The 23,160-nt window shown below is 27.3% G+C and overlaps 5 protein-coding genes across 6 annotated transcripts; 3 read left to right on the forward strand and 2 right to left on the reverse strand.

Moving 5' to 3' along the window:
* The first annotated feature begins 4,327 nt into the window (after window positions 1-4,327).
* On the forward strand, window positions 4,328-6,790 carry LOC118063641 (hsp70-Hsp90 organizing protein 1-like). The gene is made up of 5 exons (XM_035077742.1): window positions 4,328-4,679; window positions 4,786-4,995; window positions 5,085-5,238; window positions 5,335-5,435; window positions 6,365-6,790. Exons 1-5 carry the CDS (start codon window positions 4,656-4,658, stop codon window positions 6,602-6,604), a joined length of 729 nt encoding a protein of 242 aa, XP_034933633.1. The 5' UTR covers window positions 4,328-4,655; the 3' UTR covers window positions 6,605-6,790.
* A 995-nt stretch (window positions 6,791-7,785) lies between these two features.
* Window positions 7,786-13,356, forward strand: IntS3 (integrator complex subunit 3). The gene is made up of 8 exons (XM_035096864.1): window positions 7,786-8,124; window positions 8,768-9,366; window positions 9,429-9,990; window positions 10,083-10,278; window positions 10,993-11,134; window positions 11,213-12,223; window positions 12,313-12,877; window positions 12,957-13,356. The coding sequence occupies exons 1-8, from the start codon at window positions 8,050-8,052 to the stop codon at window positions 13,029-13,031; spliced, it is 3,225 nt and encodes a 1,074-aa protein (XP_034952755.1). The 5' UTR covers window positions 7,786-8,049; the 3' UTR covers window positions 13,032-13,356.
* Window positions 13,357-14,972: 1,616 nt separating this feature from the next.
* LOC118063767 (structural maintenance of chromosomes protein 3-like) lies at window positions 14,973-18,880 on the reverse strand. The gene is made up of 4 exons (XM_035077921.1): window positions 18,776-18,880; window positions 18,605-18,680; window positions 15,167-18,527; window positions 14,973-15,096 (listed from the first exon to the last, which is right to left on the reverse strand). The coding sequence occupies exons 1-4, from the start codon at window positions 18,788-18,790 to the stop codon at window positions 14,973-14,975; spliced, it is 3,576 nt and encodes a 1,191-aa protein (XP_034933812.1). The 5' UTR covers window positions 18,791-18,880.
* A 217-nt stretch (window positions 18,881-19,097) lies between these two features.
* Fam92 (CBY1 interacting BAR domain containing protein Fam92) lies at window positions 19,098-21,690 on the forward strand. 2 transcript variants are annotated; one of them, XM_035077727.1, is made up of 8 exons: window positions 19,098-19,242; window positions 19,433-19,534; window positions 19,604-19,732; window positions 19,801-19,981; window positions 20,045-20,269; window positions 20,663-20,695; window positions 20,838-20,996; window positions 21,411-21,690. In XM_035077727.1, exons 1-8 carry the CDS (start codon window positions 19,211-19,213, stop codon window positions 21,603-21,605), a joined length of 1,056 nt encoding a protein of 351 aa, XP_034933618.1. In that variant the 5' UTR covers window positions 19,098-19,210; the 3' UTR covers window positions 21,606-21,690. The 2 variants fall into 2 exon arrangements, with proteins under 2 accessions (XP_034933618.1, XP_034933619.1); XM_035077728.1 differs by lacking the exon at window positions 20,663-20,695.
* Window positions 21,691-21,782: 92 nt separating this feature from the next.
* LOC118063648 (heat shock factor-binding protein 1) lies at window positions 21,783-22,929 on the reverse strand. Its single transcript, XM_035077751.1, has 3 exons — window positions 22,247-22,929; window positions 22,110-22,176; window positions 21,783-21,985 (listed from the first exon to the last, which is right to left on the reverse strand). Exons 1-3 carry the CDS (start codon window positions 22,343-22,345, stop codon window positions 21,897-21,899), a joined length of 255 nt encoding a protein of 84 aa, XP_034933642.1. The 5' UTR covers window positions 22,346-22,929; the 3' UTR covers window positions 21,783-21,896.
* Between the last annotated feature and the right edge of the window lie 231 nt (window positions 22,930-23,160).

The raw sequence follows: 23,160 nt of genomic DNA on the forward strand, positions 1-23,160 counted from the left end.
AAAAAAAAAGTCCGACTATTTTATCGTCCATTAATTGAAAACGTTTTTTTCACATTAAAAATTATAAGAGAAAGAATGTTGAAGAAATTTATAAAAAAATTAAAAAAAAAATGCTTCTCATTTTATGTGAAAATAAAAAAAAAATAATAATTAGAAATTTTTCTTGACGTTTTTTATAATATTAACAGAAAAAAGATTAATAAATAAACGTCATATCTAATGATATATCGATTAATCGATGATTAATTGACAAAATTGAAGAGAAAAAAATTTTTTTCTTTTAATTATAAAATATTCCAAATGGATTAAAACAATTCAATTATCACTTAATCATTTTTTAATGATCGATTAATCGTTCGACTTGTACAATTAATAATATAACGAACTGATCTATTAATTTATCTATTGTACCCATACACACACACACACACACACACAAACATATTGATTTAGTCGTATCGTGATATATATTAATTAATCAACTGTTTAACAATGTTGATTAATTTGATCGTTACAACAATAGATGAATTGATTAATCGGAATCTATGAAATAAAATATTAAATAAATAAAAAAACGAATAATAATAATTATCAAAATAATAATTACTCGGTGACGCCGACAGTGTCGATAATATATTAAATTTTATTTTCATTCATGAAAAAAAAAAAAACAGCAAAGTAACAAGAATATATTAACATTCATTTTAATTTTTAAATGGGCAGTAGAAAAAAAAACAAGAAATGTTTTATTTTTTATTTCATTATTAAATCGAGAATGCATCGTGCATGAGGGTATATTTTTAGATAATTTTCATTAATTAATTAATAAATCATTACTTGTCGATAGATGCATAGAGAATTGTTTGAATATTTTCTGTGTATCTTCAATTAAATGCTTTTATAATTATTATTATTACCGATTATAAATATGTATCGTTATTAATCTTATTATTATTAATTAATTATTCACATTATTATTATTATTATTTTATTATTATTATAGTTAAAAAATGAAATGCGCTAAATATTTTATGAAATGTATATTAAATATATATATATATATAAATAATATAAATAATATAATGATACAGCCTGAAGTCATATCTCATATTAAAAATAAAAAAAAAAAAATGAAAGGAAATCGTTTAGAATAAATAGAAAGAAATGATTTAATTAGTCGTCATGAATAAAAAAAAATGAGTCCGCTTCCTTTGAATTTGTGCCAAAAAATGTAGATTGAATTTAAGTCAACTGAATTAGAGAAAATTTGTTTGAATATTAGTAAGTTCTTTTTTTTTTTTTAATGTAAAGAAAAAAAACAATTAAATTAATGTTGTTTTTTTTTTTGTAATCTTTTACATTGTTATCGTTATTATATTGGCTATTTCATGACGATATAAATGTGTGCAAGTTGCCAATAGTCTGGAAGTAATTAAAGCTCAGTTAATTATTATTATTATTATTTTTTTTTTATTTGTTATTGTTAATATTCCATTGATGCGCACATTTAATTAATTCCAGACAAATAGTTGATGACTATTAATTCATCATAGATATTGAAACAATTGATTAAGAGCTCAAACTCATAAGGGTTGTGCAAAAAAAACAAAAAAATGTTTGAATAAAACAGTAGATTAAATAAAAACTAACAACCAATAAAATAAAACTAAATTTTAAAAATTAAAAAAAAAAATAAATTAATAAATATTATGCACAAAAATCCAACTCAGGTTGTGACAAAAAGATGTAATAAATATTCACACGATAAAAAAGAAATTGTCATAAATAAAATTTTTTTCTTTTTTAGGTAATTAATTAACAATTTGTTACATACATTCATTCATTTGTAATAATTATTATAATTAATATTAATTATACAACTCATATACTCAAAACACATCAATGTTCTGTGCAAAATATTGATTTTCCACTTATAAAATAAATCAAATGAAATTAAAACTAATTATTAATTAATGTTATTAATTAATAATTAAATTGTTAAATAATTGCGAATTTTGCGGCACAATGATATTACTATTATTATTATTGTCATAATTATAATTATTAAATATTATTATTGTAATTACTATTATTATTTAATATCTTCTCTTCTTTTTTTCTATTAATTATTGATTAAAGTTTGATTATTACAATTAATGGCCAGATTTTTCATTTTCAATACTTATTCATTGTCAACAATAGTTTGATTTATTTCAATTAATTAACAGAAAGATGCATTATTAATTTTTAATTTAAAAAAATTCAATTTTTAATTTAAATTTTATTTTATTCATTGGAAATGAATCTAGAATTAACAGAAGTGCCAAAAAAAAAGCCTAGAAGAAATTTTGATAATCACTAAAATAATATGCGCTTCCAATGTCTCGATAAAAAATGTCATCATTTATTTTTCGTTTGAGTAAAAATAATTTAAATAATTTTTTAAGACTTAAAAAAAATAACGAATTTAATAATATCATTGATTTATTAAATTAATTCATTGATGAGCTTAGAAAAAAAAAAAAAGTATCAATAAATCGATGTGTTTATAATGTATATTAAAATATAATTAATCATTAACTTTTAAAATCAGTTATTTTTACATAACATATAAATATGTCTGACTATTGTTTATTGCGGCCTTACTTAGAATAAACTTTCTACCAATTAACTGTACATAATTTTCTCTTGAATTAATTTTTTAAGAAAATCATCTAAAAATGTATCCTTGTTTTTTTTGCTTGCTTTTTTTTTTTATTGATTATTTAATTTGCACGTCGATCGTTTCAAGTTTGTTATGCCCATGAATTAGTTAATAAAAATAAAGAATAATAAATTTATGAAGTGAGCGTTAATTTTTTTTTTTCATTTAATAAAATGTAATTAAATAGAAAAATTCAATTTAAAACTCATTGTCGTGGTAATTATAATGTTTGACTGTGATGCTACGATTATTATTATTACTATTATTATTATTATTATTATTATTATTAGCGAATTATAAACTTTTTTTTTTAAATAAATAGACTCTGTTAATCATTTTTGTGTCAAGAATTATGAATTAAAAATATCTTTAAGATTTAAGAATATTATTATTAATTTTTTTTTTATTGCTTATTGCTCGAAATGAAGCGTTATAATAATTATTATTGACACTAGAATAATTCAAACAAACGAAATAAATTTGTTTTTATTTTTTAACTGACTCTTAATTGACATATTAATGCTTAACAGAGTCCAGTAAAAAAATCCTCTTATTAATGGCGAAAAAAATTTGATTTGTGTGCCGTAAAAAATAAAATATTAATAAATAAATGGAAATAAAACGATTGAAATATTTATTGCGATAATAAATAAAAGATGTATGTAAACTTAATCCTATCACAATACAAGAGTGAATTAAAAAGGAAATAATATTATATAATTTCGTTGAAATAAATATGCTCAAAAATGCTCATTAATCCATTTTCTCAATGCCATGTCCATTTTTATTGTTATTATTTTTTTTTTTTTTTTAATGTGTGTTATTTATTAAAAAAAAAAAAAGAAAGAATTATTAATCGACACATGTCCGTCACTGTAATAATTACTATGGGATACAATAAAAAAAACTCTAATGTTAGAAAAAAAAATGAAAGAAAGATGAAATAGATGTAATCGAAATTTTTTCAACTAATAAATAATAGCAGATTAGTTACCTTATGTTATTATTATTATTATGATTATTATGATAGTTGATACTATTATTATTTCTCTTAATGTTTGTAAGTTAAGTGTTGAAAATGATGATTGTATGCTTGGATTTTATCATTTGTGGAAAATAATAGCAAAGAGTGAGAGAACTGTGAGAATTCCAAGCAGGAAAAAGTTTAAATATTAAGAAAAGTGTTTCATGATGATTAAAAAATGATGATTATTATTATTATTAATTATTATTGAATGAAAAAAAAATAAAATGTATAAATCAATTAATTATTATTGTTATTAAGTTGTCCTAGACTTTTTAAATTAAGTTGATAAGTATTTAAAAATTTCTTTTAGGTTAGAAAAATTCTTTTTTTATTTTTTAGCTTATAAAAAAAAGCTTCATTTAAATATTTAACGTCAAAATAATGCATTCTTGTGTTCAATCAAAGCTAAACTTTACAATTAACAAACAAAAAACAGCAAAATACTGACTTTTTTCTTATTTACTTGATTTCTTTCCATAATAATTTTTTTTTAATGCAATATAAACATTTTTTGATAGTCTATTTGTCTATAAGGATCGTAAAAAATGATATTTTGTTAATAATAATTGCCAAAATCTATCAAACAAGAAGTTGTGAGGCATAAAATTTAAATTTCCCACTAAAACGTTGAGCTGCGCAGTCGCATGTTGTAATAAATTCCGATTGCGCATGCAATTGATAATATTGATAGACTGAAAAAAATAGTTATTAGATTTATTTACCAATATTTGACATAATTATGCACGAATTTATGAATAAATACAAAAAGTGTCAACTAAATAGTGCATTTAAGTGACGTGCTGATATTTATAACCTACAAATAAATTAAATGAATACAATAATAAGTTATTGAGCGAACTGTGTTTTTATAAAATTGACACGAAAAATAGAAAATAAATATAAATTTTTAATAAACTATTAGAAATGACTACGGAGATTGAAGATAAGGTAATAACATTTTTAAAAATACAACAAATAAGTAATTATTTAATCAATAAATAAATCTAAAGGTCGTGCATATTTTTTAAATATAAATTCCTATGTTTTATGATAGATTCAAAAGCTTAAACAACAAGGCAATGATTGTTTTCATCAGCAAAAATATGCTGAAGCCATGTTCCACTACACCCACGCTATTAAATTAGATCCAAAAAACCATTCATTATACAGTAATCGATCCTATGTCTTCTTGAAGCTCCAACAATATCATTTCGCCATGGATGATGCATTGATGACAATCAATTTAAAGCCTGATTGGATAAAGGTATTCATGCTTATTAAATCACTGACTATTCTATTCTAATTAATTCATGTATTTATGATGAATATAACATCAATTGTTTGGTTATTTAGGGTTATTATCGCAAAGCTGAAGTGGAGTTTCATACTTTTAGGTTTAATGAAGCTCTCAAGTCTTATGAACAAGCTCTTCAACTTCAGCCCAATGATCCTGATATTCTAAAAGCGATTAATAGAACGTCTAGATCCCTTATTAAGGATCAAAGAGGTTAGGATTTTATTTATTAATCAAGAGATTATTTATCTTCATGTTTTTTATTTTTTTTGATTAACAATTGATTCATTGACACACCTTCTTTTTAAGCTGACCAACAAATTCCGTGGCTTGGAGCTGGTATTGGTATTATTCTTGGAGTGATTGTGGTTATTGCTGATTATGTTTTTACAAACAAACCCACATTAACGGTAAAACATTCAATGGATCTAGAAGATGTGCATCTATATGTTGGAGGAATAGATTGATTATTATTTATTATTATTTTTTACATCATAAAAAAATTATTTTCACAACATGTTGATGATAATGATGATCATCTCCAACAGAAATGATCATTTACTGATGATTGGATTGAATTAAGCAACCCATGACTCTAGATACTCCAAACCAGGAATGGAGTACAGGCTTGTTCTAGCTATTTTAAAGATGAAACTGATGATGTTAAAGTAGAAAGGAATTGGAGACAATGCTATGCTTCTAATATTTAACATAATTTATAGTTAAATCTTTCAAAAGTCTAGACTGTTTACAGATTATCTCCAGTTAATCCTCGCTGAACAATCACCTAAGGTCTCGTAAAATTTCCAATCTATTTCGTAAGCATCCTAGGCATTGGCTCCATTTTCCAAGTCAACCTCTCTTCAAATAATACCAAACACCTTTATTATGAGACTACACTTTCCAGATGGCAGAAAATATAAGTCCCTTTGAAGATTAAGAGTACAAGAAGATTTACAATGAGAATTATATTAAGTGTCCTAGGTACTTAGAGATGCTCTGATAGCCTGGGCCAGAGGTGGGCGTCTCTTAAGAGCCCAAGTGGCTTCCCAGGTATCATTTTTCAAAGCCACTGCTCCAGTGAGTAAAAGTGAGAGAGGGATAAGACTTTTCTAGGTAGACCTTTTTACTGGTGCTTTGTGGAAGTCAAAGTTTGTCCACCTTTAGCCTAGTCTGTCCAGTTAATTATCAATACTAGGGTTATTTTAATTATTATTAATATTATTTAGGGATGTTTAATTATATTTAAACTATCCAATGATGATATCTATCACTCCAACATATATTTTGATGCAATTAATTCAAAATAATTATTAATAAAAAATTTTGTATCATCTAGCATCCACTACTGATGGCATTACTAACCATCTCCATTGCAATGTTGGGTTTTGCCATAGCCAAAGGTTTTCGATACTTTGTCAAGTGTCAACGAAAGTCTCTTCTCGAGCCACCTATTGATTTAATGAATGATAATAATCAAGCTAACGACAAAGAATCAAACAATGAGAAGACCACTGATAAGCATCCTAAGTATAGCAAAGCTCAAGCACGTCAAAGATTTAAAAAAGGGAAAACGTAGCGTGAATTTATTTTATCATTAAATTCTCAAATGTATTGCATCAATTTCATCAATTATGAACATTATTTAATAATGTTAGAGATAATCCTTTTTAAAATTATTTAAAATAATAGACAGCTTGTTTGTTAGTTATCCTGTCTAACATCTTTTCTATTTATCTTGATAATTATTGTAATAAAATTGCGATAAAAACAAATGTTTTCTTTTTTTGTAGCATGTGAAAGTCTATGAATCATCTGTCATTGTTGATTTTCATTACACATGAAAAAGATAAAGTTTAAGATTATATTTATAGGATTGCGTAATGATCTATTTTAAAATTTAGTTGCTAAAATATTAATATGTGACTCAATTTTCGTAGAAATTTGGTATTAACTCTTCAATAATATATATAATATTTAAAAAAAAAGCATAATAAAAATTTTAAATAATATAAATATGAAGAATGTAATTAAAAAAAAATATTTAAATTAATTTAAAAGCTTAATTTTTAGTGAAAAAAAAATTAAGATTAATTTTGGTTATTTTTTTGCGGTTATAAAGATGATCAAGATACTTAGCAAACATCATTTTAGGCTGAATCTTTTTTTAGATCTCCATTGTCTGAACTAATCAATCCCAAAAGAATGATTTGAAACCATGAATATACCCCAAGGGGTTTTTTTAAATCAATTTCTCCAACAAATTAACCTAAAAAAAATTAACCGAAAAAATACGTTGATTTTTTTTTTTATAATTCATAAATAATAATTAAACATTAAAATATAAGGAAAATAAGTCTCGATGATGGGTGTAGCATAAGGGTTATGTTGGATACTGAAAACCATTAAAAAGAAAACTAACCTAAAATAATGATTAAAAAAAATGCTTACAAAATATGGAACAATAAACAGCGAATAAATATGAATTATTTAATGCAAAATAATAAGGAAGAAAGTGAGGAAAAGGTGACAGTTTAACGGACGCTTGAACAAGTGAAAATCGCCATTTGATCAACTCTTCAACTTGTCATCTTGAGACTGATGCGCGCGCACTAGTTTCCCCCGTACTTTGTTTCATCCCCCTACCAGCAAATCAGTGAACTTCAATTGGCTATAATTAGAAGAGAGGGAGCAAGTTGAATCTGAATAAATAAGAGTGGGGATAGAAGTATGGTGGTGGGGTTATGTAGTAGTGTGGAATGGAAAGACTACGTTGTGGTACGAATGCGCAATCGCATTGCGAACAGTTTCACGAGTTGAGTTCTTTAGTGACGAGAGACGAGGAATAAACAGGAGGGTTAGAGAGACACAACGTAGAGCGAGAGAGAGAAGATAGGACGAGGCAAAAGCGATCACGATGCACGGAGGAAACGGCAAGCGGCCACAGGCACAGGGCTGAAAGCTTGAAGGCTTCGGCCAGGGGCTCATTTACGTCATTTAATTAATCGAAAAATTTATACAACCATGGAACAACCTAAAACAGCATCGTCCAGACTACTAAATACGTCCTGCATCGAGAACAAGGACGACTTAGAAGAGGTAATATTAATATTTTAAATAGTTGCTTGATACGTATCAAGTGCCATGTCCGCCATTGTTGCGATGGTCGCGCATTTTATACCACGGCGCTACTTGTTCTGTTTCATACTTTTGGCGCGATATTTAACTTTTATCAATTATTTATTTTATTAACAACATTTTATTTAGTTTAATAAAATAATTATCATCTTATTTATTTATGAACTATTTTTCTTATCAATTTTTATCTTCATGTAAAATTAAATGATTTTAGAGGTTATAAAATTGATATTGGAGCCAACGTAAAGCTATTTTATTAAACAAATATATTTTTTATATTATTTTATTCAATAATTAATGACAATTATATAATTAAAATCTTTTAATAATTACTAGTTTATTATTTAAATAATTATTAATCTAAAAAAAGAATTAATAAAATTCGTTATTTATTTATTTATTTTTTTTTGCAATTATTAAATTAAAAAATGGATTAAATACAATTAGAATAGGATGAATAGAAATAATTTATATAATTAAGTATAAGAAATATTGTTTTAAATAATTAATAATAATAATAAATCATTTTATTGTTACTTAACCTTAAAAAAAAGTATGATTATAAAACAAAAAAAAATAATGGAAAAATGTATTATTTTTACAGAAATTCGAACGTTGTTATTCAGTATTGGTGGGATTAACATCAGGATTATCAGAAAAAGAAGCTCACGATACATTAAATAATGCCGTTTGTAAGGATAAAACCCACGAAGAAGTGTCTTTAGGATTATTGGTAGTGATTCTAACGGATCCCCAAGAAGCAGCAAAGAGTTACAGAGATTTAACATTAATAACACGTGATGGTCTAGCAATTGTTCTTGGCCATTTGAATCAATTAGTGCTTGAACGTTATTTAAAATTAAATGATGTTACTCGAACCCAATTAATGTGGCTTTTACGAGAATTAATAAGGACCAGTGTAGCTAATGTTGATAATCTTTGTTTAAGTTTATTACGACATACTGCTGGTGGTGATATATCGGCGCGTAATTTATATTTAGCTGATAAATTACTAGATATATTTCAAGAAAATCGAACTTGGTTGGATAAATATCCTTTTTTAGTTGCTTCTATTGTTTATACTTATTTGCGTCTTATTGAGGATCATAGTGCGCCACATTTAAGTGCATTGAGACAAAAAGAAGTGACATTCACGGTATCTTTGATCAGAGAAAGGATGATGGATTGTCTAGTTATTGGAAGGTAAAGTTCAATTTATTATTTATTCATTTCAACAAATAATTATTTATTTCAATTACTTCTAGGGATTTGGTACGTTTGTTACAAAATGTTGCGAGGATAAGTGAATTCGAGGCTCTTTGGAAAGATTTATTAACAAACCCAAAGTCAATAAACTCCAATTTTACTGGAGTTTTGCAGTTACTTCAAACAAGAACATCAAGAAGATTTCTACAATCACGTTTAACACCAGATATGGAGAGGAAATTAGTCTTTTTAACAAGCCAAGTTAGATTTGGTAATCATAAACGTTATCAAGATTGGTTCCAAAAACAATATTTAGCAACACCAGAATCACAATCATTGAGATGTGATTTAATAAGATTTATTGTTGGTGTTATTCATCCTACTAATGAACTCCTTTGTTCGGATATTATTCCACGTTGGGCAGTCATTGGTTGGCTATTAACCACCTGTACATCAGCCGTTGCTGCTAGTAATGCTAAATTAGCATTATTCTATGACTGGTTATTTTTTGAACCTGAAAAGGATAATATTATGAACATTGAACCTGCTATACTTGTCATGCACAACTCCATGAGATCTCATCCAGCTGTCACTGCCACACTTTTGGATTTTTTATATAGGGTAATAATTATATTTATTATTATTACATATAAATAATATTTTTAATCATCATCCTTTTTTTATTAATTTATTATTTATATTTTTATTTACAGATAATTCCAAATTTTTATCCAGCATTAACAGATAAAGTTCGTAATGGAATTTTTTCATCACTTCGACAAATTTTAGAGAAACGCGTACTACCTAGTTTATATCCATTATTTGATAGTCCAAAATTGGATCGGGAATTGAGAAGTAAAATTCGGGAAACATTTAAGGAATTTTGTCTACCACCAAATAGTGACACTGGTATTATTCTAATTCAATTTTATTAATTACACTAATTAATAATTTAATTTTATTGTTGTTTCATTAAACCATACTACTTTTATTAAATTTGATCAAGGTTTAAATACATAAAATTTTATTAAAATTATTTAAATAATTATTCTTAAATCATAAAAATAGAATAATTGAATTGAATAAAGTTTAAATTAAACAACAATAAAATTACATTATTACTAAACTAATCTTGTGAGATTTTAATTAATCTAATTAATGATAATAATAATCGTAAATTATTTATTTTAATTGCATGCTAAATAGATTGTTTAAAATTTAATTTAAAAAATTAAAACTTCAACTTTGAGCTATAATTATGATTTATTGTCACCATAGCTATTAATTGGAATATTATTATTCACTTATTTACTTGCTATCACTATATTTACAATGTCCACAGCTAATATATTTACTTAGCAACATTTAATCTAGTGTTTAATTTAATTTAAATTAACATTCGTATATTTCTATGCTTAGAATGTTGGTCTAGTTGAATTGGACTCCTTTCTACTCATTCATTTATCTCAGTAGATAGCTATAATAATACTTTAGCTTTACTTTTAATTATATCTAATTTAATTCAATGTTAATTTAAGCTTTATTTTCATTGCTACCATTTGTAGATGTGTTAATGACACTAGTTATTTGACTTTATTAATAATAAAATGTTTTATTTAACAGCAGGTAATAAGGCGCCAATGTATTCAGGTAAAATGGATGAAATGGAGAACACATCAAACTCATCTCCAGTTGAGAATAATCATGTTGGTAATCAAGATCCTGAGCCATCATTCAGTGATGATGATGAAGAGATGCCTCTTAGGTAATGATTTGAACATAAATAATTAATCAATAATTTAATAAATAATATTTACTATTATTATTATTATTATTATTGTAGGATAGTAACAAAGGAGGAAGAGGATGACGATGATGTGCCTTTGTCGAAAATAAAATTAAAAAAGGATAAAGAAAAGCTGACAAATTGCATAGGAAAAACGGAAGATTTAACATCTCAATTAATAAATACATTAGCACCAGAAGAGCTTAAAACGGCAGTTGATAATTTATACACTGAAATAGACAACGAAACGAGGTGTCAAATAATGGAAAGGATAGTTCAGATGATTGTTGATGATGATGTAAGAGTTGAAATGATTACCCCGCTAAGGAGATGCCTATCAGCAATATTAAGTTCACAAATTGATGCACAAATATTCCCGTCAGATAATTTAAATGATGAATCTCTTATGGATAGCATCAGTACACCATTATTTGTCATGTTTAGAAATTTTTTTCAATTATGTAAAGAAGAGGATATTCGTAAAAGTTTTCTAGGATATTTTTTAGGTGAATTTCAAGTATGTCAACCAAGAACTGGATATTTATTACTTTATTTTTTGAAAGTATGGGGTAGAGCTGAAGAAATAAGAGAAGGTTTAGCCTCAAATGCAACAAATGAAGTTAAAGCTTCTGTTTATAAAGACTTTTGTTCTGATAGAATAACAAAAAATGTTGAAGCTTGTTTATTAGCTGATTTAAAACTTTGTCATGAAGACAATGTTGATCTTTTATGTTATTTAGTACCTGATATCTTCATGTGTTTTCAAAATATTGCTATTGGTAATTCACAACTTTTACATCTTGTCGTTTCAACTATTGACTCATATCAATTACAAGAACTAGTCTGTCAGATAATGCAAGGACAATTGAAAATGTTGGAGAAAGATTCAATTACTAGTTTATTAACTGCTAGTTTAGATTGGGAAACATTTGAACAATATTGCTTTTGGCAATTAATATTTGCTCATGATTTCCCAATTAAATATGTACTGCCTGTATTACCGAAATTACAATTTAAAGATCATGCTGAAGCTCTTACGTCTATACTATTTATGCTCAAACAAGAAAAGTAAGTTTATTATTTAATTTATTTAAAATATTTTTAACTTCCTATTCAAAAATTATTTGTTTTAATTAAATTATTTTATTATTTTTTAGGCCAACATTAGAACTTCTTAAACAATTATTCACAAGAAAAAATACTGATGGTGATTTATTTGTGGTAGCAGCATTACGTTATTGGTGTCGAGATTATGAAGAAAAATTAGCTGAATTGTTAGCCAATTTACTAAATACTCGTTATCCAGCAACAAGTCCGAATAAACGAAAGCGTGCTGGAGCTAAACAAAATCAACAACAATCAGGACCACCAACTGGTGAACAAGTTTTAAGTCATTTAGATCAATTACGACAACTTTGTCGTGCTTCGGCTGATCTTCAATTATACCAAACTGAAGGCATGCAAAGAGCTCTACAACAAGCTCAAGCTGCTAGCACTGATACTGTGAGAAAAAATTATGGTGATTTGTTTGCATTAGCTGAAATTAATGAAGAAAATGAACCACCACCACCACCCACTAGTTCATCGAGAAAACATACTGCTGCTGCTTCGGCTGCTGGTAAAGGTCATAGAAAGGTTGCACCAAGCACCAGAGAACGATCTGCTAGCAAAAGAGCACCTCCTAGAGATAGGGGTACTGAAAGTAGCGACCAAAGTAGTGAAGTAAGTTAATTTGTTGATGATATATTGTTTATTTAACATTTATTTTGATGATGATTTTAATTAGATTTTATGGTTTTAGGATGAAATGATCGCAAAACCAAAGCAAGCAATGAAAAGAAGAAAGGTAGCTCCTGTCGAATCAGATAGTGATTGACCACCAAGTGTCTTCAAACACATAATGGACCATAATAAATGTGTAAATCAACCTAAATTACCGTTAATATTATTAGGTAATAACTTTAAATTTTCAAAAGCACATGTTGATGAGGAAAAATAACGCATTTCAATTAGAAAAAAAGAAACAAGTAATTGGTACTAATTATTGATTGAAAAAGAAAGAAAAAATTTTGATTTTTAAAATAAAATCCGACTACTAAATTAGAGAATCAATGTGTAAAAAAACAAAGTGATTATTGAAATGAAAAAACGGGTTTGATCAAAATTATTGAATTTTTATTTTGTACATTTTTTTGGTTATGTAACAAATAAGTAATAAGTAATTAATGAGTTAATTAATAGTTGATATTAAATAATTGTTTGCTTAAGAAAAAAAAAAACACTTACTTATTGTTATTAAATGGATTTATTGCTTAAAATTAATTAAATAAAATTTAGGACTTAATTTTAATAAAAATTTCAACAAATTTTAATTAAACAAAAACTTTTTTTTTTATATATTAATATGATTATTATTATTTTTTTTTTTTTTAATTACTGTCGAACAATTCATAATGGAAAATTTCTTAAACTAATCATTATTTTATTTTAATGTAAATTGGTGTTATTTTAGTTTTATAAATAAAAGTTCGACATTATTTACTGTATTGTTAATTAAAAAAAAAAAAAAAGAAAAAATAATAACAAAGCATATAAGATCCATGTAAAGTATTTAAAAATGTTAATTTGTTTTTTTTTTATTGTAAATTGTAATAAAAATGATGGAAAGAATTATTATTTTTTTTTTTTTAAATAAAAAATTTATGTAAAAAATTAATTGGGTAAAACAAAAAGAGACAGTAAAAATTTTACATTTTAAATTAATCTAACAAAATTAATTTTGTGAATTATCAACAATTATGTATAAGTAGCAATGTTATGTATTTTTTAGATTGTTGTAAATATAAAAAAAAAATAAGAAATAATTTTTAATAATAATAGCATTAATTAAACAATATAATAATGATAATATAAACAAGAGTTTATGAGTAATTTAATGACATTATTAATTCAAAATAATAATAATAATAATAGTAATAATAAATAATTCTTATTATTATTATAATAATAAAATGTCAATAATATTATTAATGGTAAATAATATAAATAAATGATAGCACTGACAATTATAATAATGAATTGAACAACAAAAAAGAATTTTTTTAAATAAAATATTTTGAACAAATCATTTTAAAAATAATGGATAAATAATAATATGAACTTTAATTTTGATGAATTCATTTTTATTCATATTGTAAATAACACATTATCAATTAGAATTATTAATAATAATAATAATATAAAATAAAAAAATAAATTAAGTAATAATTAATAAGCTATTGATATAAAAAAAGCTAAATTAAATCATTAATGATAATACTGTAAATGATGACTGAAAAGAATGTTCGTAATAATTTTAGTGTACAGGTGATGTGTAAAGAAAAATAGAAAATAAAAGAAGAGCAAATAGTATAAAACATATTATGTTTTAAATACAATCTCTTGTACACACGAACTTCGTGTAAATACATAAATAGTTTAATTATATTATTAATATTATCGTATTAATAATTGTAAACATTTAATGTTTTTAACTATCTTGTACACACTAACACATATTAATGTAAATAGTTACCAAATGAAACAATAAGAAATTAAAAAATATTCTAAGTGTTTTAATTCTTTTTAATATTTATCAAAAATATTTTTTTTTCTCTTTTAATTAATTTAATATCACATACTTCTTTTGCTTTTATAACAATTTAAAATCCTCTTTGGCTGAATATTAAATTTAAATTGAGCATATAATTAATATTTGTAAGAAACATTTGTTTCAATTAAAAAAAATATTGGAGTAAATCCGTAAAATTAAATATAATTATCCTCGTTTTGCTTTAACGAGGAAATCTAAAGCCTGCTGCCTATTAATATCTTCTATCACTGAAGTCTTGTGTGACTTTTCAACCTTATATAAATGATCTCCAGCATCAACTAATTCAGGCCTAAAACAAAAAAAAAAGAAAAATTAAAATATATAAATAATTTTAAATTACTTTAAACAGTAATACTCACCGGAAAGTGATGAGAAATATCTGTCCTCCATCAGTCATTTCTTGAAAGATTTCAAGCAGAGTCTGTCGATTGATGCAGTCAAGAGCTTGATCTATTTCATCACACAACAGGATCGATATTTTATGACAACTTTTAACAGCAAGAAACAAAGCTAATGACAAGACAGTTTTCTGTCCACCTGATAATTTATCCAATTCCTGAATTGGACCATTTTCGAATTCAGCGAACCTGATGCTGACTCCATCAAGATCCTTCAACACCACAGCATTCTGAGCCTCTTCAACAGTGTAGTCTTGATCGTCAGTCATCAACATTAGTTCTGCACTCGCTTGAGGCATGAATTTATTAACATAATACCTAAACCCTTCATTAATTTCTAACAATTGGGAATAAATTTTTCTCTGCATCACAAATTTATATTTTTCTTTCAGTCTATTAACTTGACTTTGATTATCTTCGAATTGTTTTATCTTTCCCTTGACCTTTGTAACCTCTTCCTGCATCCTAAGAAACATTTCCGAAGCAATGTCATTCATGCTGTATGACAATCTTCTCATTTGATCATTGACTTTTTGTTGAAGAGCTACCAATTGCTTCATCGTTGATTTTTCAATTTCCTTCAACTCAGGATCAAGATCTTTATCAACTTCGATAGGAATATCACGTATCTTCTGTTTAGCTTCTTCAATGATTTTCTGCAATTCTTCTGTTTCAGCTGTCAAGTGATCAATCTCCATATTACTGATATCTATCTTCAGCTTCAACGTTTCAGCTCTCTTGCTCATGTTCTCCTTACTCACCACCTTTTCTGCTATATCTTTTTCAAGTTGCTTTATCTTCGGCTGAAGTTTCTGTAGCTTTAGATTCTCTTTCGTCAACATCTTCATCTTTGACTCTAAATCTGCAGCATCACATTTGATCTGATTTGATTCCATTTCATTAGCGAGTATTAATGTCTGTATGTCCTTCTGCAAATCACTTTTTATTTTTAAATAAGTCTCTTGGAATACAGTAAGCTTGTGAGCAATCTTTCTATCCAATTCAGCAGCTTTCTTCTCTTCTTCTCGACACAATGCTAACAAGTGTTCCGTTGAAGTCTTTAACTCTTGATACCTCTGATACTCTTCATCCGTCATTTCTTCATCATAATTAATTGAATTTAATTGTAATTCCTTAATTTTCTTAGCTAACGTCCCTACAGAAGTGACGATTCTATCATGTTTATGATCATCAACTGAGATGGAACACAGTTCAATCTGTACCATATCCAATTCACCTTCAAGCAATGTCCTCTGTTTCTCATTCTCTTCAATCTGCAATTCTAGTAAATTCTTCTGCTCCAGAGCTTGCGAAATGGCGTCTTTAAAATCCAACTCTTGATTATTCAACTTCTTTATCTCAGCCTCCTTATCCTTGATACGTTGATGTTGATTAGCCACCAATCTGTAAATACTCATTTGATTCCGTTCATTCTCATTCCAGGTTCCTGCCTCCGAGATACCGTTTGGAAAAAATACATTACCTGACGTTGTAACACAAGTGATGTCAAATTTCTTACAAAGTTTCAAAGCTATTTTAACGTCTCTGCATATCAAAATTCTGCCAAACATAAACTTCACCAACTTCTCAAAGGTTGGTTCATATTTGATCTGTGTCATAAGTGGAATAGCATCAGAATTTTTCGGTAGACTTTTATCTGAGACTTTTAAAAGATCCAAACACATAGCACCAACATTACAACCATCTTCCAATTTTTTTAGAACTGCATTAGCATCTTTCCCGTGTTCAAACACAAAATGGAATAAATATTGAGCTGCGATAGCTAGAATAACAGATTCAGATTCTGGATTATATTCAAAGCAATCAATAACAAGCCCATGATAAGTCGACACATCAATCTGCTCTGTTGGATTATCATTATTGAATGATTCCAATGCTTTTTCTAAAGCATCTTTATTATACATAACATCAAACTTGATAGCTGACTTTAATTTTTTATAGGTTTGATGATAGATATTTTTAATCGACTCCAATTTTTGTGATTCTTCTTCTACCTTTGCTGCAACAGCTCTCACTAAATTCATTGAGATTTTAATCTTCTTCTGTAATGTTTCTAATTCTTCCGAATACTTTTGCCTTGAGGCTTTCAATAGGTCTATCTTAGCACAAACTGATGATATTTTATTCCTTAATTCAATAATCCTGTCGTTCTTTTCCTTGTATTGCTGCTGATAATTTTTCAGATACTCTTCTTTCTCGCCAATTTCTTCCCGAACACTGCTGATACTCCTTTTAAGTGAGCTTTCCCTCCCCTCTTCTCTCTCTGGTGTGTCACCTGTTGATAGCCTTGCGGCGAAGCGATTCAATTCCAACAGCTCAACTTCATACTTTAATTCTAGTTCTTCAATGTAAGCTTTAACTGAAGATAACTCTGCTTTCAATGACTTCATGCTCTCTTTCTCTGATGCTACATCTTTCTCCACCATCTCCAAAGCCTTCTTCTTCTCTTCCAAAGCCTTCTCTCGGTCTTCCTTATTTTTTTGACCTAAAACTATTGATATCTCCAACTCACTCTTCTGGGTCTCCAACTCCTTGATCCGATTTGCTACTCCCTTTTCCGTGTCTTTGAGTGACTGGAGATGATTATTCGACGTGTCTAGCTGACATTGTAACAAATCAAGCTCACTGTTTAAATTAATATATTTCAGTATTTTACGTCCTCGATACATGGACTCATCCACTGATTTCTGCTCAACATGATGTATCTTATTCGTCGTCTCCATCATCTTCATCTTTTCCATTCGATAGATAATAAATTCCTTTTGCTTGAGGATTTTTTGAAACTCTTGACAAAGGTTGTGCTCTTTTTCTAGCTTTTCATAGCATTTAATAACCTCCACCATCGTATCATTCCTTACTTCAATTAGTTTATTCAACTTTACTGATCCTAGTTCTTCTAGTTCTTCGTAATCAATCATTTGGAATAGTAATTTCAAACGGTTCCGATCAGTTGATGATGCAAATTCATTCACCTCACCCTGCTTTAGCATTCTTAGATTAATATCCAAAGATTGAATTGCTTTTATAAATTTTTCTTTACTTAGTTTTGTTCCATTGACATAATAACAATCCTTCAGAGGAGTTACATATCGTTTGATTGAAAATTGACTTGGATATTTGTCATATTTATTATCAGAATTATCAAAAAATATTTCTACTTTAATAGAATTGTCATTCTTTCTTCTCGTGTCATGGCAATTCAATTCGTCGAATTGTTTTGGCTTCAAGGTTGCACTGTTTTCGTCTAGCACGAATTCAATGGCGTCCAAGATGCTAGTTTTCCCGGAACCGTTTAATCCAACTGTAAAAAAATAATATTGAATAGCGTTGACATTCAGAAAATATATCTTTGTATTTGAAAATTTTTATCTACTGTACCAAAGACGTTGATTCCAGGAAAAAATGACTTGAGGGATGTTGGGTGTCCAAATGTTTTGAAACCTTCGACTTGGATCTGATAAAAAAAAGCCACTGATAAATGAATGAACAATCATCGATAGTGTAATGATGAACTTTATGATGTATTAATGAATAAATATTAAATTCTACCTCGTTGATAAACATGGTTGTCGATAATTTTTATGTTTTATTATAAAATTGTTGTAAAAGAAGCATCACAAACTAAATTATCTGAAAGTTGAAGTCAAATTGAGCTGAGCGCGTCGTTGGAACAATAAAATTGACGTTGGAGGGGGAAATAACAAGTGTAATGGCGAGAGAAGAAAATACTTGGAATGACAACTATCGATCGGTAATAGTTGCCTACAGTTATGCTTCAGCTGATAATAATTACCGACAGTTGACATGAATTATCGGTAAAGTGATATTCTGTTTTGAACCCTTGCTCGTTGCCAAGGTAACCACAAAATACACAACAAACAAATTTCATTTACAAAAATGTGCCAGTTTTTAAGGAATTTGAGTCATTAAATTATTCTTACCTCATTGTGTTTTATTGTAACAATAATTAGTTTTTGAATAATTATGCTAAAGTCTAGATCTCAACCAAATATGTGGTGGGTTTTTAAAATATGAATTAACATTATTTTTTTCCCTTTGCTTAATAATTTGCTATTAATCTTCATAATTAATAGTTGATTATGACTATTTTAATTGCCTATTTCGAGATAATTTTTTTCTCTAACCTAAAAAAAAATATTTGCTTTAAATAAAATTACAATAATGAAAATATTTTCCTGCAACTAGTGAACAAGAAGTTAAATTTGTTCAAGAACGAATCACACAAGTCGAGAAGCATTTCAATAAATTACACAATAGTTTTGCTGCTTATACAAAAGAAGTTGCAGAGTAAGTATGGATTTATTTATTTTTAAAAAATGTCTAACATGAATTAATTGTAAATATTACTTCCTACAGACTGAGAGATAAGAATGATGCACTTTCAAAGACAGTTGAAGAATATGCTAAGTCTGAAACAATTAATAAATCACTAAGCCGTGGTCTCTTTAGCTTTGCTGAAACTCTATCAGTCATTGGAGACTACAGGTAACATATTCGACATCTTTAATTGCTTCTTTGACAATAAAAATTAATTGATATGTTTATTTTTCAAGAGATGCTGAAGTCAAGCGACTTGATTCTAAAATAATATCACCCTTAACCCAGTATTCAATGATTTGCAAACATGCCAAAGACAGTGTCAAAAGTACCTTTGATGCTCACAACAAAGAACGCATACGTCAACGAAATTTTGATAAAGTTCGTGAGAAAAATTCTCATGATCGTCAGATAATTGTATGTATCAAACTTTCTTTTATTTTTGTCAACTTAAAATTACTGTAAAATAAATGTTGACAGTTTCAGGCTGAATCCGAGCTCTTGAAAGCAACAGATGAAGTGACGAGAGTGGTTAAAAATTTAGAAGAAGATATTGATTCATTTGAGAGACGTAAATTGCGTGATTTGAAGACACTTTTGCTTGATTTTATTACCATTGGACTGAGTTTTCACACCAAAGCTGTCGAGAATTTGACCAAAGCTTACCAAGATGTTGCTGAAATAGATGAGATCAAAGATTTACAGGTAATTTCTTATGAGACATGGTATTGAAAATAACTCTACCCTGATGGATTTGAAGCAACTTATCTGTTAACCGTAATGTAACCTTTTTTTTGAACATATGAAGCAACGGTTGCAAAAAAACACCTTTTAACATAGTTGATTTTAGGTAAAATAACCCCAAAATTCAAGACCTCGTGCTTCCTAGGGGCAGTTAAAAAACGGTTAATTACCAATAAACTTAATCATGCTAATGAAAGAGTTACCAAGTTCATAGTAATCTCTTTAATGACTTAAAATAAATGCCAAGTTTACTATTAACCCAATTGCAAGTCTCAGTTAACAGTTGACATGAATCCATCAGGGTAATTTCGACAAATATTATTTTGTAATTAAAATATTGAATATATATGACAGGACTATCGTATCGTTAGAGGAGAATTGAATGGGGTAATTTAACACCTGCATGATAACTTACCTATAAATAGTAGTGTGTGTGTTTAATTAGTGGTTTAGCTTTCTTTAAATCATTTTAGTTGTAACTACTCAACAAACAAAATCATGTTGACTTGGATTAAATTTTTTTTCTTAGGAATTTCGAGAAAGCTTACGCGCTTCTGATACCGTAGCACGTCTTGATACCGTTGGAAGAACATCATTTCGTCGAGGATATTCGTCATCGAATTTAACTAGTCGTTTGTCATCATCGCCATTCAGCTTTCAGAAGGATACACGGAAAGCTGTGTCTCTAGTATGTTGAGATATGTTTTAATTTTATTTCAAGATGTGAGGTGAAGTACTTAATTCTTGGATAGCTTTAGATCCTTCTGATTATTAATTAGATGATTATAATTAATTAAACAAATGGTAATCAATTGATCTAGGGTTAACAAGAGAATAGTCAAGCACTTTTACAATTTGAATACCACAGAATGTAAAGTGTTATGATGTTACCACAATGTCTTTGCTCTCAAGATGAACACAAGTCTTTGATGAACATGATGACTATGTTATGTCCGACATTTTCGCGTCTTTATTCAATATTTTTAAATATATTGAAACATCAAAGACATTGTGTTTAAGATGAAAAATTGTTTATAATTTAATTGTTTAAACTATTACTGTATTACCTTGACTCAATATTTATAATTATTTTTTTTTCTAGGATTCTTTAAAGCATAAATTATCAAATTCCGCTGAATCAATTCAAGTTGAAGAGTATCCGAGTAATTCAGAGGATGATGATGATGATGATGATGATGATGATGATGATGATGATGATGATGATGATGAAAGTGAATCAGGAGAAACTGATTCCACTGAAGAATCAACTGTTAGATCAAAATTTAAATCATTATAAAAAATAAACATTTCTATTTGAAATAAAAATGTTCAAGATTTATTACTGTAAATAATTAATAAATAATCATTTCACGACATAGATATATTTGTAGACTTTATCTGTTGTTGAGTTTAAATAATAATTCAAAACAATGATTGATTTATGTATAGTTAAAAAATATTCGTGACAACCATGCGTATTGATTCTATTTTATTTGTTAGAGCCAATAAAGTATATCGATGGCAGAGAAGGAAACATTTAAATTCAGAATAGATATGATATATTCATATTTTGTTGGATATTGATTGTTCATTTGTCAGCATTCTCTACACCAGCTTGAGTCATCAGATCTGCTATGTTTTTCTCCAAATCATCTATTCTATTTCCCATTTCGTCTAGTAAGCATTATTAAGGAATGTACTTAGCAATAATTGGTTTGAATGTTGATGTTATTCTCAAATAAAAAGTAAATAACAAATGTCTAGATATAGAAATAATGATTCAATGAAATAAAAAGGATATTTCTCCCTATGATTTGGTCTGACATGGACTGAAATTTATCCTGCATGCCTTGAAGAAGAGTTTGGACCTAAAATAAGGTTAATAAATAGTGTAAAAATGGTTTGGAGTTGGAATTAACCTCACTAAAATCAACTCACGAATTGTGTCAACTCCTGCATATTCTTTGGATCAGCATTATTGCCCATGGGATAGTTGTCTCCATCTTCGGATTTAAGTTCTTGTTTGATATCAGCCATGATTTTGGTAAATTGCTGGATTTAATTCACTGTGTTTTAGGTTTGAAAGCTGTTATTTCGTGCTAAACGTCACTAAAATGTGTACACAAACTTGAAACTTTGGAGACTTGAATTTTATGCTTATGAATTAGATAAAGCAGTTTAATGATATTATTTCGAATATTTCACTTCTTAGCGCATGCGAAGGTTTTCAATGTTGTTTTTTATTGTGCCTGATATTCTTGTATATAACAAATTTGATCGAAAATGCTATGACGATGGTGCCAATGTTGATACAAGCTTTATCTATTGATCTAACTTTTTAACCTAACCAAAAAAATATTTTATTGACAAATAAAATATCTAAAGTATAACATTGTCAGCTGATTTAACGATTTTGTATTCAATTTTTTTATTAAAATAAATATTTTTACGTGATTAGTTGATTATTTAATTCAATATTTAGCTACACATTTCTCGAAAGTGATCCGATGTTTTGAATCAAGAATTTTTCAAAAGTAATTAAATAGTTTAAATATTATTAATTCAATGATTATTTAATTAATATTAATTTATTTAGTAAATTTAAAAGTAAATTGACTTATAAGGAATATTTTTTATGTAATTTTGTGCGTAATTAGTGGCGCAACTGTAGTTCAAATGAGGTTAGGAGAGCTGCCGGCAGAGGGACGATGATCGTTCAATGGCATTTGAATTAATAATATTTAATTATAAACATTATGAATGTTGTTATTAGCATTGTTACTTATTAATAATATTTGTTTATTTATTTATTCATATGGAAGACTCTGAGTTAACCTTTATAACCTCAAAAA

Source organism: Chelonus insularis, unplaced genomic scaffold, assembly GCF_013357705.1.
Source record: "Chelonus insularis isolate UGA/USDA-ARS -01 unplaced genomic scaffold, ASM1335770v1 contig_146_pilon, whole genome shotgun sequence".
Taxonomy (NCBI): Eukaryota; Metazoa; Arthropoda; class Insecta; order Hymenoptera; family Braconidae; genus Chelonus; species Chelonus insularis.